The following is a 17,076-nucleotide window of genomic DNA, read 5'->3' as shown; positions in this document are numbered from 1 at the left end:
ATTCAAAACATTGGACTTTGATGGATTTGCTGTGAGATTGAGGTTGTTGAAGTATTGGACACAATTATTGATGTCAACTAAAGCCTGTAGTTCCCAAACTGCTTGATTTTCCACTGAAACAGAGAGTCGTATCATCAGCATACTGCACAAGTTTCCTGTACAGAAATGATTATCCTATGTCATTGAAATTAAGCAGGAAAAGCACAGGACTGAGTATGAATCCCTGAGGAACACCTTAATTCAGTTTTCTGGTTTGAATAATTTGGGATCTGTGGCTTAAAAATGAGCTAAGCCATTCAAGGTGCATGCCTTGAATGTCGTGAGATTCAAGTTTGTCGAGTAGTGTCATGCAGTCAACACAGTCAAATGCTTTGAACAGGTCTAGAAACAAACTCATCGTGTGGCTCCTATTTTTTCTAGCCCCTCTACAATCATATCAACAAGACTAAATAACCACTTTGTCAATTGTTGATTTGCCCTTTCATGTGAGAGCTGATTGTGGCTAGTCAGAAAGTAAAACATTCTTGTAAGAAAACATTTTTCAAACATTTTGCATAAAACGGGCGAACTGAGACAGGCTGGTAACTATTGATTAACAATGGGTTGTTTTTTGAAAATGAATAACTTTTGCAACTTTCAGGAAGGATCGCTTGACTCAGTTGACCATTAAAACAAAGTGTTCTCCATGGTCTGATTCCAACTTTCTTACTTGTGTGCAACGGGTTTGTTAAACAGGAGTCAGTGTTGTGAGTGTTTTTAATCATCCTATCAATCCTTTTCTATTTATATCCCTAACCTCGCACATTTTTATTTTTATATGTTGCTTGTAATGTCAAAAAACTCTACTGTCATGGGTGTCAACCTCCACTTGTGGATGTATATCTATCGGCTTTAACTGTCAGTCTCTTATCAGACAAAACAATGAACTTGAACTTGGACTAGAATGTCCAATGTCAATTTCAGTTACAATGCTATTAGTTTTCATAGATGGAGATTAGTTTACATGGACACAATGCATTTGGTAGATAATAAATTTATATAAAATTAAATTATTATTGAATAAAAGAGCCCACAATATATACAAAATAATTGAATCAAAAAAGTAAGGGCTCTGTTGGTGTAATGATAGCACATTCACCCGGCAAGTGAGAGATCCGGGTTCGAGTCCCGGCGGAGCAAGTACTTTTTGTGATTCAATGTTTATTGAAATTAAATTCAGCTATTGCCATTTATATAAATATATAAATATATATATAAGATATATACACACCTCGTGTTCAACTGGAATATTTTTTTATTTTAAACATCTTGAAAAGGTATAAAAAATTAGGCCAATTTTAAGAGTAAAGAAAATGTTGTCCTAAAATGAGTTCTTAATCTACATAATTTTAACATGATGGTCCTTTAAAAATTCAAAACAAAACCTTAAGAAAATTTAAAAAATGTTCCTCCGCCGAAAGGATAACTTATTTGTTATAAACAGACGATAAATCATGGAGTAAATGCAAGCTAACTACTTTTGTGCAGCCCGATTTCATTAATCTGTTGAAACTATTAAGGCCATTTTGAAACCATTAAGGATAGATTTGCTTTCTTTCAGCAGAAAGTAACATCCTAATAAAACATACAAAATTATAACACTGTACCGTATGTAAGTTATTTTTCTTTAAATTTAAAATACTGACAAATAGACATTAAATAAAGTGAAGTAAACCATAGTGTAAAAATAACTTATTTGTTTACTTTTACCTATTTAACCATATCCCAAAATGTAAGATTCATTCTGTAATAAGATTTTTAAACAAAATTGTGACAGGTGATGAAACTTGGATCTGTCATGTCACACCGGAATTCAAACAGTAGTCAATAGAGTGGCGACACACCCAATCCCCGAAGAAACAAAAATTTAAGATGATAATGTCTGCACAAAAAATCATGTGCACTGTCTTTTAAACTAAGGCAGGTAATTCAAAGCAAACAGAGAGGAATGCTCAGTAACGGAATTGTGTTCCTCCATGACAATGCTCAGTCCCATACCGATGACACTCAAACATTGGTTTGAGAATTCCGTTGAGAGTTCGATCACCTACCATACACCACAAGTGGACTTGACACTGTCTGACTACCACTTGTTCCTGCACATGAAGCGCGAGCTAGGAGACCAATGCTGTGAAACCGGTGATGAAGTGAAAACTACCGTGGCATCGTGTCTTCATTCGTTGGCGTGAACCTTCTACAGAGAGGGTATAGACAAATTGATCACCCGTTACGACAAGTGTTTGAACATCGGTGGAAATTATGTCAAAAAATACTTTAAGGTTTGGGCTTTCATGTAGTAATAAAATTATGTTGAAAAACATTTGTTTTACTTTTTTTTACGGTACTTACTTTCTGATCAAGCCTCGCACTTACCCAGCAGGGATCACTTCTGGCTGGTTTATACCTTCCAGTTGAACCCACCACTGGGCACAGCAAAAACCGATGTGCCACTTCAATCTGGGCAACCTTATGGGTGTCCAGTAGTGGCACATCACTAACCGCAAATGTTGAGATTCTGGGGTTCATGGGCAATTCGATAGGTCTAGTCTACTGTGGAAGAAGACTGTTGGAGTTGGTGGGGTTTGTTCCCTTACCTCAGAGGTTCTTGTTAACCTCAACAAGGGTTATGCCACCCCCCTGCCTACTTTTACTGGAGAGGCTGGTTCAGAGCTGGCCTCCCCTTCTTCCGGGATGACTTTGAGATGTAGTGCCCTAATTCTTCCTCATGGATCTCGATAGGAGGCGGCCCATACTCCCTAACCTTATCCCTCCTGAATATCCTATCACTCCGGAAGCAGCGCAAAAAAAAGCCTCGCACTTCCCCACATTTTTTGAACACTCTGTGTTTATCTGGTCATTTTGTGTTAAAGATTATACTAAACACAGAAAGTAACATAAAAGTTGTTTTGTTTAACGTTAATTAAAAAATAAAATTAATCTTTTGTAAATTTATTACTAGAAACCTAGATACACATGTGGCAAAAATATTAATGTAAATATTTTGGCATTGCTTATGAATGAAATAATCTTTATTCATACGTAGCATATTCATATACAAAAAAGAATGGCGTCAATGTTAGATATTCTTCATCTAATAAAAGTTCATTCAGCATAGTAGTGCTCTTACAATTAAAAAGTAGAGGTTGTACACAATAAGGGTCTTGTGTAAGGAGTGTATGAGACAGGTTGTGTATTAATTTGGCTCCACAAAACTTATGATTTTACAGTGATTTAAAAAATGTTTTTATGTGAAAATTTCAGGTAAAGTTGTGTAGTTTTTAAGGTGCTACAATTGGAAGGTGGTATTTTTGACTTTGATTTTTTTTTTAATTGTAAAATCTCAAAGAACTGAAATAACAATTGTTATAATTTCCTGTGTTTTGCAACTTAATAGATAAGAAAGGTATACTTTCTTATCATTGGATTTGCACAGACAGCCATGGTAAAGAACTGGCATGGTATATTAATAAATGTACCAATAAATCTAAACATTCTTATGATGCAGTTGGGTTTGTGAGACCTGGTGGCAGAGCTAGTCAGATTTTGGATCATAAGAATATCGATGGAGAGAATATGAAGGATAATGATATTTTGGTTGTTATCTGCGGCACTAATGATGTTTCTCATAATGAAGCACAGCTGGCTATCAACTCCATAACCAACATTTTACAAAGATATAGTGAACAAAAGATAATTTTAGTTGACATTCCTAATCGATATGACTTAATAGACTGGTCTTGTGTGAACGTGGAAACAAAAAACTAATGCTGCCCTAAAGATCATATGTGAAAGGTTCATTAATGTTACTCTCGTGGAAGCTAGTAAATCTACCAGAGACCTTCATACAAAACATGGACTGCATTTCAACCACAGGGGAAAATTATGGCTGGCGAACAGGATATGTGAGGCAGCGGCCTTAAAAGAGAGAGAAAATACTTCACCTTCACTCCCAACTGATGAGCAGAACATCAATGAACTCTCCGAGATCATACCGAGCCCTGAGCAGTCAACACTTGTAGGACCTTTGTCGGGAAACACACTAACAACAGCCCAAAACTTAGATACTTAAGATATAATATGAGTGATTAAGATATACTATAACTCCTGCACCTAACCCTAGCTGTAGTTTAAACCACATTTTAGTAGCAAGCCCTCAGGTTCTTCTGAACAAACTAGAAATACTTCTGACTTTACTGTGCGTGTTATGCAGTTGAATATTCAGTCAATAAGAAACAAATGAATTAGCTGTAGTTTTAGATGAAGCCCACTGTAACATTGTTCTTATTAGTGAGCATTGGTTGCATCAAATGGAAGCCTCTTTGTATGTTCCAATAGGTTTTAAATTAGCTGCATCTTTCTGCAGAGAGAATGGTTATGGGGGTGCTTCTATTCTTGTAAATAATCATATTCCTTTTGGGGTTATTGATATATCTCGTTTGACCCATTTAGGCTCCCTTGAAGCTGTTTGTATATTTGTAAATGTTTATAATGTAATTTTTATATCTGTATATAGGACACCCAGCTCTATTTGCACAACATTTCTTACGTACCTTGACGATTTACTAAGCTATGTACAAAAGAAAGCACCTACTTGTAAAATTATACTAGTAGGAGATTTTAACATTGACATTTTAAACAGTACTGATAATGATGCAATAATGTTCATTAACAATCTAAAATCATTCAATCTGTACTGTGTAAACAAACTACCAACTAGAAATAAAAAATGTATAGACAACATAGCCACTGATTTAAATAAGCATTTGTACAGCAGGTGCATATGGAAAGTGAGAATTTCAGATCACTCTATAATTCACCTTGAATTTACTGTTGTGGGTACTGGTCCTCAATCTAAAAATATTTCATACATAAAACTAAGTGATGAAACTTTGAATAGGTTCGTAGACACAGCTCTTCATTGAATTGGCATTTGTTGTATGATATGGAGGATGTAAATAGTGCATACGAATATTTTGTAAATAGGCTGTCAATTGTATTAAATCGTAGCTGCCCAAGGAAAACTAAAAACATTCAACAAAGAAAACAAAACAAGCATAATTCTCTCTGGTTTGATGGTAGCTTAAGAAAGTTGAGGAATACATTAATTCTGCTACAAGATCTGTTAAGAATACCAAACTATAAAAATAACATGTTTCTAAAAAACTGCTACATAGCTAAAAGAAAATTGTATCGATATAAAATTAAAGAAGCAAAGGTCAAGTACAATGAAAGCATAATACAAAATTTAAAAAATAAATGTTCGGCTGCATGGCATGTAATTAAATCAGAGGCCGGTAACTACTATAAACGAGAAAATCCGATTCCACCCATTACAGCTGAAGAATTTAATAACCATTATATAAGGATTGGGGAAAAGGTAGTCCGGAGTGCAAGAACATTAAATAATAGCAATTTAAGTTATATGTCCTACCTGAGGAAAGTTGAAAGACCTTCAGAAACTTTTCACTTGAAGTGTGTTAGTGAGTTTGAGGTTCTTAATATTATGAGATCCTTAAAGTCTTCCAGGAGTGAGGATGTTTTTGGTTTTAGTAACAGAGTGATTAAACACATTGCTAATTGTATTTATTGTTAGGCCCTTAACATTTTTAATTAATCTTTCTTTTCGCTGTTCTACTTTCCCAAACTGCTTAAAAAATTCCAAGAGTATACCACTTTTTAAAAAAGGTAATAGATCCAATATAAATAATTATCGAACAATTTGTATAGTTTCAGTGTTTTCCAAAATAATGGAGACATGTGTTAAAAACCAAGTTTTAAAATTTTTGGATAAACATAATATTTTAAGTAATAGTCGGTTTGAATTCCGCCCTGGTCGATCCACAACAGAAGCTTTGAATGAGGTTGTAAATAGTATTTTAAGTGGTTTTGAGAAATGTGAGTATGCTAATATGACTCTTGTGGACCTAAGCAAGGCCTTTGATAGTATTTCCCATCACACTCTTCTCAGTAAGCTGAAATTTTATGGTATTATCGATGAACCATTGCACTTTTTTGAAACTTATCTTTGTGGCAGAATGCACAGAGTCTCGGTTGCTGGTACAGAGTCCACATTTCGAGAGGTCCTTGCTGGGGTTCCACAGGGATCTGTTCTGGGTCCGCTTTTGTTTATTATATACATTAACGATCTGCCTTTCAATGTTCCATGTAAGACCACTCTCTATGCCGATGACACTTCATTTATAGTTACTGGTGAATTACTTAATGAGGTAAAAACTCATAGTGATGGGGTAATGGAGGTTGCTTATTCTTGGTAATAATGTAGAAGTCAATACTGATAAAACAGAATCAATTTGCTTCACATTGAAAAAGAACGTAAAAGAAAATTGTTCTAAACCAGTTAAGTTGCTTGGTGTGGTTTTTGACCAGAAGCTTTCTTGGGAGGCTCACACCAACACAGTAATTTCAAAACTGTCTAGGGCATGTTTTCTACTTAGAAAATTAAAATCTTGTGTTGGTGGAGATATGATGCTTATCTCCTACTTTAGTGAATTTCACTCTCACTTGCTATATGCTGCAATGCTGTGGGAAAATAGTAAGGGTGCTAGCCAGGTTTTCACATGGCAAAGAAAGGCAGTGAGAATTTTGGCCAATTTAGCTTATCAGGATGATTGTAAGCAATGTTTTATTGATTTTCCTAAGCTTATCAGGACGAGATAAGAAGCAGGTCCACGTGCAAGTCAGCTCTTCAGTTCTGCGCAGTTTTATGCAGTTCTTAGTGAGTTTTTACTATAATAATTGGTACCTAAATTAGCAGTTTCTTGTTGTGAAGACTTCATGAACTATAACCAAACAGGTTTGACTCCCAATAAGAGATAAAATTCAATTTATTAGTCAAATTTGAATATAAGTGAGTGTCTCTAACCAGTATGATAGGACAGGCTCTCAGATAAGGATATATTGTTGCTGAGAGCTGACCTTTGACCAGCAGATAAGATAAGCTGGAGCACCAGTGTTTGAACACCTGCAGCATTCTTTGATATTGGGCAATCTGAGTATTGTGTGCCCCTACTACTGGTTCTAATTGAATATCACATCGAATATCACATCAACTAATACCGGCTGTAGTGACAGCTGGCTGTCGAGCTGCATGAGACTGTCGGCTGGTTTGTTTATATAACAAACTTCTGAAGTTGTTATTTCAAATGAAATTTATTGTACTTTGCATGTGATGAATTGAGTAGTTACTTGTATAAGTGCTGAATTGTATGAATGACAGAACTCTGCACAAGGAAAACAGCCGTCTGTTGCAACCAGCCGGGTATAATTCGGTAGTTGAACAGCTGTCCCTGTTATCTCTTATTGTTTTTCGTTATCTACAACCTGCTGTGTCTACAATAACCAAATAACAGATAATAACTGCTACAATATAATTACTGTTGGTGACTGTTTGTTTAAACACATAACTTAACTGCACACAGACAGGAGCAGTGACCGCCACCTGCTGACGCTGTACTTCACTGACCACAGTCACAGCTGTACTGCAGCGTGCTGATATCTGACAATATACTAAATGCCCGCATGTATCATATTAACACAACCACTGTGACCTCAAATTAGTGAAGGTTTTTAACATTTCCCCTTTGTTGTTACCAGTTACAAAGAAGCAATCTTTTTAGATAACTAACTCAATATGCCTTCAAAATATCCATGCGGAAACTGTGAAACTGGAGTCAGGTTTTCAGGAATACAATGCACAGGCTTATGTGAAAAGTGGTATCACGCAGGTTGCCAAAACATCTTGGAGAAAAACTTGAAAAAGTGGACTGCTCTTGAAATTGCAAAATGGCAGTGCCTCAAATGCAAGGGAAGCCAATCTCCACCGGCAGACCAAAAAAACATTGATCCGAGCCCAACAAAAAATCCAACTACTCCACATGGCTCTAATGGCAAACACTCTGATCCTCACAGGAATTTAGAAAACTTAAAGTCCTCCCCAATAGACTCAAAATTAGAAGAAGTGAGAACCAAAGTTATTGATCACGGGATGATAGAAGATCGAGACTTGGAAATCTCCCTGACGTTAGCTGCCGAAGCTGGAACTATTCTGTTGCAGGAAAACATGGAACTAAAGAACACCATACAAACCTTGAAAAACCAGATATCGGTAAATGAATTTAAAGCACTAGGCCTGGAGGCAACAATAGAGGATCTCACAACACTGGAAGTAAAGCATGCTCAAAAAATTGAATCTCTCCTCAACAAAATACAGGACCTGGAAAAGCAACTGGAAAAATGCAGGACAGATAAAGCTGATCTGCAAGCTATCTTTGAGGATCATGATCTAAAACAATCTGAACTGCTCAAGAACTACATACACAAAATAAATGAACAGGAAAAAATAATTCTCAAACTAAAAAGAGCACCAGAGCCCTGCTGTACTCAGGACTTAAAATCTTTAATGGATATGGAAACCCAAACGACTGGCATACCCCTCACCAACTCTACTCTCTTGTTGGATATAGCTCTCATGAAAAAGAAGCAGGAGCTGATGGAACAGTCCATAATGGAATTGAAGAACAAAGTGAACAATCAATCTACAACTCCTGAACATGATATCATGAAGAAGAGATACAACAATAACAAATTAGAGAATAAGATAGTACCTGCTAAAAAGAAGCTATACAAATGCTTCAATTCAAATGTCAAATCAATCCCAGAAAGACCAAACAAATACCTTACACAAAAACAATCTCAGTTACCTCAGAATTTTCTTAATGTCTCACTGCAAGTACAGAAATTGAAAGATTCTCATATAATCGGAGACTCACCTGAAAAGTCACTCATGGCAAATAATGGAGCCGGCCGAAACTCAGTACAAAATCTGAATGACCCCTGTGTGACACTGAATCATCCTCAAGAACTGAATAATTCAAAAGACCTCCACATTCTTCCACCCAATCAAACCAAATCTCCACTCCCCCCTGCTCACAACAATAATTATATAATCACAGAAGCACAGGTTCATTTCCCAAACGATCATTCTCCACCAAAGCCAAAATGGGATGACCAAGTACATCAACATAAGCATTTTGTAGACCTATACCCAAGAAAGATGTCCAAACTCAAACAAACAAACATTCAAATCCAGGACCTTTGTAAACTCGTGTCTCCCAGCAAACAATCTCACGTACAGGCATACAAGCAACTTAAAGTATCTCACCAAAACATCAATGGCCTTGTAAACAAAATTGACAGACTTACCCACTTTCTGTACAGCACAGACACCGACCTACTGGTTCTCACAGAACATGGCCTAAACAAGGAAAATGTTAATTGCTGTAGGATACCAGGATATGCTACTCTGGGAGGCTTCACCAGAGAAAAACACAGAAAAGGCGGGGTGATAGCATATGTCAAACAAGAGCTGGAAGATCAGTTCTCTCTGGTAAAAACCTCTGACCAGATTACAGAACGTATTTGTGAAGTAAGCCACTACAAACTGATAACCAATAGAAGCTGTCTTCTAATCCTGGGTGTGTATAGACCACCAAGCAGCAAGCTTGATGATGCTATTGAAATATTGACAGCTGAACTAGACGAGGCACTAACATCGAACCAGGCAATCATCATCATGGGTGATATTAACGTTGACAGCCTCAGAGACGATGAGCAAAAAAAGAAACTAGAAGAGGCATTGCTCGCTTATGATATAGTAAGACTGAATCTACCAGCTACAAGAATGACACCGACCAGCCGGACTTCCATTGACATCATCTGCACTAACCTAAGTGAAAATGAAGTTGACTTTAAAGTTTTGACTACAGGTCTGTCAGATCATACAGCTCAAGTCTGTACTATTGACATGACAATGAAATGCAATGTAATTCCTCCATCTAAACAACGTCGTATCAACTCTAGAACTCTAGACAAATTAAAAATGCTACTAGCAGATCAAGACTGGACCAAAGTAATACAAAAAGCAAATGTTGACGACTCTTATCACATTTTCCAGAATATCCTTCAGCAAGCCATTAACACAGCTTGTCCATACTCAGTAGGTAGACAGAGAAGACGTTCAACGAAGCCCTGGCTGGACGCCGAGAGTGAGGAGCTTAAGAAGGCTTACTTGGCTGCTCTAAGCAAACAAATACTCACAGGCCTTCCAGCTCACAAACAAGACACAGCAACTAAGAAAAAAGCCTATGATCTTAAGTTAAAGACACTCCGGAGACAACAAAACTCCGCTTTCATTGCAGACGCGGATAACAAATCAAAAGCACTGTGGGCAATCATTAATCAGGAACGGAAGAGGAAAAATATTCACAACACTATAGAAACTCTTACAATCCACAATGAAAAAATAACCAACCCACTTAAAATAGCTGACCATTTTAACAAGTATTTCACAACAGTAGCAGAAAAAACCCTCCAAGACCATAGAGCTAACACTCCTTTACCAGTAGTTCCTGTAAACCAACCCGAGACAGTACTTGCAAAACTAAAACTCACCAAAACTGACCCAAGAGAAGTCAGTGCCATCATAGACTCTTTCAAGCCTAAAACTTCAGCAGGTGAGGATGAAGTCTCAGCCAAACTCATCAAGTCTTGCAAAGCTGAACTTATTGAACCAATAGTAGACATTATAAACAAATCCTTCGAAGAAGGAACATTCCCATCAGGTCTCAAAACATCAAAGGTGTATCCAAAATATAAAAATGGAGAAATTACAGACATCAGCAGCTACAGGCCCATCTCACTGGTACCTACTCTCTCTAAAATCTTGGAAAAAGTCGTATTAACAAGACTACTTGATCATCTTAAAGGTAACAATCTCGTGACTCCAAGACAGCATGGATTTCTCCCAGGCAGATCAACCACCTCAGCCATTGTACAACTCGTGGAAACTGTGATAGACCACCTTGAAAACGGATCCATAGCCACCACTATATTATTGGACCTAAGCAAGGCCTTTGACTGCTTAGGGCACAGTCTGATATTGGAAAAACTACACACCCTTGGCGTAACAGGCAAAGAGGCAAAATGGTTTAACACTTACTTAACTAACCGTAAACAGATGGTTGAATTAACCTGCAAGAGTAAAAACTCGATCATCAAAGTTAAATCTAAACCATTGGAAATGAAAAGAGGTGTACCCCAGGGGTCGGTGCTTGGACCGATCCTCTTCATACTGTTAACAAATGACCTCCCTGACTTCCTGCACAACTTCTGCCAAACAGTCTCCTACGCAGATGACACGGCCCTCATTCTTGCCAACAGAAATAAAGACCAACTCAACATTCTCAGTTTCATTGCCTTTGAAATGACAAAGCAATACTGTGGCAGGAATGATTTAGCTTTGAATGAAAGGAAAACACAGCAATTAATTTTCACTGCATCCAGAAACAACTATGACCCTCTTCCACAGCTATCCATTGCTGACTCAACCAAATATCTTGGCATAACCATCGACAGCACTCTCTCATGGACACCCCACGTAGACCATCTTATTAAAAAACTGAGCAGCAGTGTATACGTCATTAGAAGAATGAACCAAATAGGTGACTCTCAAACAGCAAAGATCGCATACTTTGCCTTGTTTGAGTCGCACTTGAGGTATGGCTTGGTGGCCTGGGGTGGAACAACAGCCCAGAACTTACATAGAGTGCTGGTTGTACAAAAGAGAGCGATCAGAGCCCTCACAGGTCTGAACTGTCGTGAGAGTTGCAAAGAAGCTTTTAAGGAGCAAAAAATCCTGACTGTAGTGGCACTGTATATTCTCGAGACCATCATGCACGCTGTCACATCTAACCAAACAAGACTGGCAAACCAACACCACTACAACACCAGAAACAGACACAACTTTCTTCTGGACTCTCATCACCTCAGCCTTTACGAAAAAAAGCCCTCATACAAAGGCACTATGTTGTTCAACATGCTTCCTGACCATTTGAAGACCCTACCCGTAAGAAACCTGAAGACTGCTACAAAAAATTGGCTGCTGCAACAATCAATCTATTCTGTGAAGGAGTTCCTTGACTGGAGGAATAACGCAACAACAGAACATCCATAACCAATGCTTTTATATTTGCTGATGTATGTAAATAATCTGACTCTATTACTTTTCTCCAAGAAAATGTTAATAAAGAACTGTTTGATTTATTTGATTGATTGATTGATTTTAATATGACAGTTCCTTCCATTTTTATATTTCAAAATTTAATACAAGTAAAGAAAAACCAAAATGAATTTGTTTGTTTTAATGAGGTCCATGACTATTATACTCGAAGGGCACAGGATATTATTATACCTTCTTCCAGGCTACGTAAGTCTATAGCTAGTCATAGACATTTGCAAATTAAGTGTTTTAACAAACTACCACAAGAGTTCAGAAGTTTAGAACTTCAACCATATTCATGTAGATTGTCACGTTGGCTTATAAGTAAGGCCTTTTATTCACTTGAGGAATTTTTTACAACAAATATTAATTTACCTTAGAATAGGTGGATGTGTGGCAGTTTCTCTCTGAAGATGGCTTTTTTTCTGTTTACACAGACCTGAATCTATTATAGTATTCTTTCTGTGTTTTGTATAAGCACTTAAATGTGTCTGGATGGTGCAGGCCTTTGGGCAGTGTGGACTTTACCTTAGTCTCATGATCATGTTTAGACTAATTATATTATTATGTATTTTAAATTAACATAATGTATAGTATAATATAGTTTTATATAGTGTAATGTATTATACATTTTATTTCTTGACGTTGTCTATAGCAATGTAAAATTGACAAATGACAATAAATAAAAATGAAAATGAAGTTTCATCTGGTTCAGATTTAATGTAAAAATATTATAAGTCAAAAAGAAATACATTGATGCGTTATTATTGATTATAAATTATGATTATTAAAATTTAACAATGTTTTAAAATTAACATAAGATAACTTACTTACCTAAAATTTAAATAAAAAAATTACATATAATAAATAAATGACAAACGACTTAAAATTACAAAAATATAAATTTGTTAAAAGTTAATAGTAAAGTATGATATCATATTTACAATCCATTAACTTTTGTGACAATTTCATAGTTATAGCTGAGTCCACTATAATAATATATATCTTAAAAAGAAAATAATACTTATTATTATCAAAAAAATTCACCTGTTGAGTATAGAGATTTAACAACATGTACTTTCTTAATTGGTCTTAAATTTATTAGTACCTTGTTGGTAATTTGTTAGTATTATACATTGTAGTTACTGTTATTGATCTCAAGAGAGAAGAATAGTGCACTATTAACATTGGTTCTTAAAGGCATTGTGTTATGTTATAAGACTTCTTCACATGTGTGATAAAGTACACCTTAAATGCTTGGTAACATGTCTTGACATAAATAATTGGCATTAAAATAAAAATATACATTAGGTAGAACAGCTTGGTTTATGTATACTAGGCATCACTTACTTTTTATACATAGTTTAGTATAAATATATATAATTAAATTATCTACTGAGAAAACAGTAATGTTTTAGTTAAATTATGGAAAATCATGACTTTAGTAATTCTACATTGAACTTATTTATTCCTTTACATTTTAAATATATCCTAATATACTTTTTATTACAGTCTTTTTTTGCTTTTTGCCTCATTTAACATATGATTAGTACTGTAATCATAAGAAGTATAAAAATTAACAAGAGCAATGACATTTATTTCAGCTGCCATTTATTAGCCAAGAACATTATCAAGACATCATTGAAGAGCGTGCTATAAACAAATTGTGTGGTTATCCTCCTTGTGGAAGGCATCTGGACAAGATTCCAACAAAGCAATATCATATTTCAACAACTCACAACAAAGTGTTTGACATTACAGATCGCAAAGTAAGCTGCATAGGTAGTGTATAATAAATATTGTGTGTTAAGCTTGATCATAAACAATCAAGCTTAACACATTTTTTTAAAGTTTAATTTCTTAGAATTTATTTTCTGTTGATATTTATTTGAAAACTCAAGGCCCAATCACAGTTTCTTTCTTTGTCAATTCAATATTCTTTTAAACATTACAATTTATTGTTTATACAGCTCTTTAAATATATCTAAGCACATCAAAAATCCATCTTTCTCCATTATAGTTGCCATATTGTAAAAACATTAAAAAAACTGTTGAACAAATTCATATTCTTATCTTCAAACAACATTCTTTGATCTTATTATAGAAATAACTGGTAATTCCTCCTCTACAACTTAGATTGTATTTAAAGATCATAAACCCAAATTTTCCACTATTTTGAATAGTAAATCAACTCAAAGTTCTAGTTTTGCAGACCTCTGTACAGTGAAGTTACAGTCAATTTGCTTCTGTAACACTGAGTTTAGTTTAATATAATTATATTAATTAGGTTAATTTTATTTTATTAAGGCACTTGAGTAAATCGAAGTTCAGCAACTGCAGTAGTAAGTGGCCAACAATTTCAATCCAAACTCTCATGTAACAAGAAACTCTTCCACCCCTTACCAATGGCTATAAATTTACCTGTTCACTACAGAGTTTTGTATGATTCTATGAATAGTGAATGGCAGTTGCTGTATGTATGAATATAATAGAATAGAATAATTTATTGCATGTAATGTTCTCTCATCACAATAATGCAATACAGAACAGATGGAAATAACACATGTGCGCGTACACACACACACAAACACACAGGCTATTATTTATGAAATAACAATTTTAATATAAATACAGGTATCTTTCTTCTGTGAGTTTATCAATAATAATATTAATAATTCAATAGTTTCAGTCATTAGTTTATATCAGTGGTTCTCTACCTTTTAGGCTTTGGCATCCCTTAGTATAGTGACATTTGGTCACGCCTCTCCTCTACCATAATCACCTTATGTATTCAACACAAGTAGTAACATTTCAATTTGTAGATTAGAGCATAGGTTAGACGTACATGTTTTAAAATTAAATATTGACATTTTACAAAACCTTTAATAGTATCTCAAATGTTATTATGAACATACCTTTGCTTACACTTATTGTCGGTAGTAAGTATTTTTACAAAATAAATTAAACACAAATCTACAAAACGTAGTTAATGAAACTATTATTATAGCGTTTTAACTTATATAATTGTATCTCAATAATTATACATTCTTTCCAAAACCACTAAAGAACAATGTTTAAAATAGTGAGTTTTGTCCAAAATATACTGTCATCCTATTACTTTCAAAATTTGTTATGCATTTAATTTTATAACCTACTGAAAGCAATAAAATGTAATTTCTAATTAGCTATTTTCTTCTTCTCTACTTTTATTTTTAGGCGGAGGAAGATTTGTAAAATTTATCTATGGCCAGACAACCCAATTCTATGTTTACTTATGAGTTACTTTGTAACTATGTCAATAAAGGTCTGAATTGTATTTGTAATCCTAGTTGGCTCATGAATATTTAAATTTAACCATTACATTCAGTTGTTTTAACAAGTTCAAATGTGAAATAGCGAGCATTAAAAATACTTAAATTAAAATCTGAAGTTGTTATAATTTATTTTTATGTACATTCTTTTTTTAGTAAAAGTAATAATTTATTGTATTTTTTAAAAAGCCTTTTTAATATTATACTGAAGTACAGTATATAAGGTAATTACAAGTAAATTTAGATCTTAAATTTCTAAAAGTGATCTTTCAAATATAAAATCCTCATTAAGTTTTGCTAGATCATGCCTAACCTTATATTTAAGGAATTTATTGACTAATATACATGACCCTCCTCATTTTGTAGTTTTTCTTAATTATATATAATAAAATCTATTTAGTTTTATTTTTATAATAAAATCTATTTAGTTTTATTTTTATAATAAAACCGTTGTAGTTTTATTAATCGAATCTTCAGTTAGCCAATTTCATTTAAAGCCAACACTTTTACTTTAGTCTAAAGCTAAACATAAATCTCAGTAACTCATATCTTATTTAATCAAAATAATCACAACTCAAATGTTTCTTCCATCCCATCCGGTTCTAGATATCAAGGTTTGACTGCAAATGTTTAAGATATTTTTTCATATAGTTGCTATTTAAATAATATTTATAAAGCAGGTTATGATGCCTTACTATAACCATGACCGAGAATAGTATAAAAAACATTACTAACGATGCAAATATTATGTGCTTGAAACATATTTGAGAGGAGGATCCCTAGACTCCTTTTGATGGTAGTATTCCATAACCCCCCACCCTCCTAGTCCCGCAAGTAAGTATCCTCACTTACACAATCATGTGCACCAGTGGGACCTATAGTCAACTAAAGTAAGACACCAGTTGGAAAATAATCACTTTGATTACACTGGGCCAATGCTTATGTAAATGAAATGTGAAAATTTAGACTCCAGATGTGTTTGCTAAGAGTCTTAAATATTAATTAGTCATGAATGAAATAGTCATTATTGTTTAATTGGTTTACTTAATATTTTAAATAGTAGAGATTGTTATTCATGTTGACATTTTATATTTGTTTAGTGCTAAGTGATGTTCATTCCATTTTCTGTAGTTTTAAAAAACAGACATCAAAGTTCTCAATGATGCAAAAATTGGTCTGTATCTTTAGTTTATGCTCTTGTATAAAATGTGTTTTTCATCTTATTAAAACTTTCATGAATATGAGAAGTTAGTTATACTTAAATTTAATGAACTTAAATGTAGTTTTGGTTTCAGAATTTCTGCAGTAATCTGTGTTATAAAGCCTCTAGATATCTAAAAGATCAGATCCTGACAAGTCCTCTGTGGTTGCGTGATGGCCAATTGTCACCTGAGTATAGGCTAATTTCACTGCAGTCAAAAGGGTAACGTTATATTCTTAATAGTTTGTCACACTCAAAAGATTCATAAGTTTTATAACATTGTATAAAAAAATCTGTAAACTAATGATATTGTTATATTTCTTTAACACTTTCACTGCCACACTACACAAGTGCTTGTGCATAAATATTTTTAAACAAAAAGTTTTGTTTTTAAATAAAACACATTTTTTGTAAAAAATAAAAAGTTGACCTAAAACATCAACTAACAT

General features: G+C 34.4%; 1 protein-coding gene across 4 annotated transcripts in view; it reads left to right on the top strand.

Moving 5' to 3' along the window:
- The window catches only part of LOC124363289 (putative RNA polymerase II subunit B1 CTD phosphatase RPAP2), a 43,110-nt gene that overhangs the window by 14,724 nt on the left and 11,310 nt on the right, over nucleotides 1-17,076 (top strand). For 2 of the 4 annotated variants that reach the window (XM_046818538.1, XM_046818515.1), the window contains exons 3-4: nucleotides 13,720-13,884; nucleotides 16,710-16,849. In XM_046818538.1, coding sequence (XP_046674494.1) covers nucleotides 13,720-13,884; nucleotides 16,710-16,849 — 305 coding nt within the window. Of the gene's footprint in view, nucleotides 1-13,719; nucleotides 13,898-16,709; nucleotides 16,850-17,076 lie in introns of all 4 variants that reach the window. The other 2 variants (XM_046818530.1, XM_046818522.1) reach the window with 2 other exon arrangements.

The sequence above is a fragment of the Homalodisca vitripennis genome, chromosome 1, assembly GCF_021130785.1.
Source record: "Homalodisca vitripennis isolate AUS2020 chromosome 1, UT_GWSS_2.1, whole genome shotgun sequence".
Classification (NCBI taxonomy): domain Eukaryota; kingdom Metazoa; phylum Arthropoda; class Insecta; order Hemiptera; family Cicadellidae; genus Homalodisca; species Homalodisca vitripennis.
The sequence above is the reverse complement of the archived record's forward strand: the minus strand, read 5'-3'. Positions and strand labels throughout refer to the sequence as shown.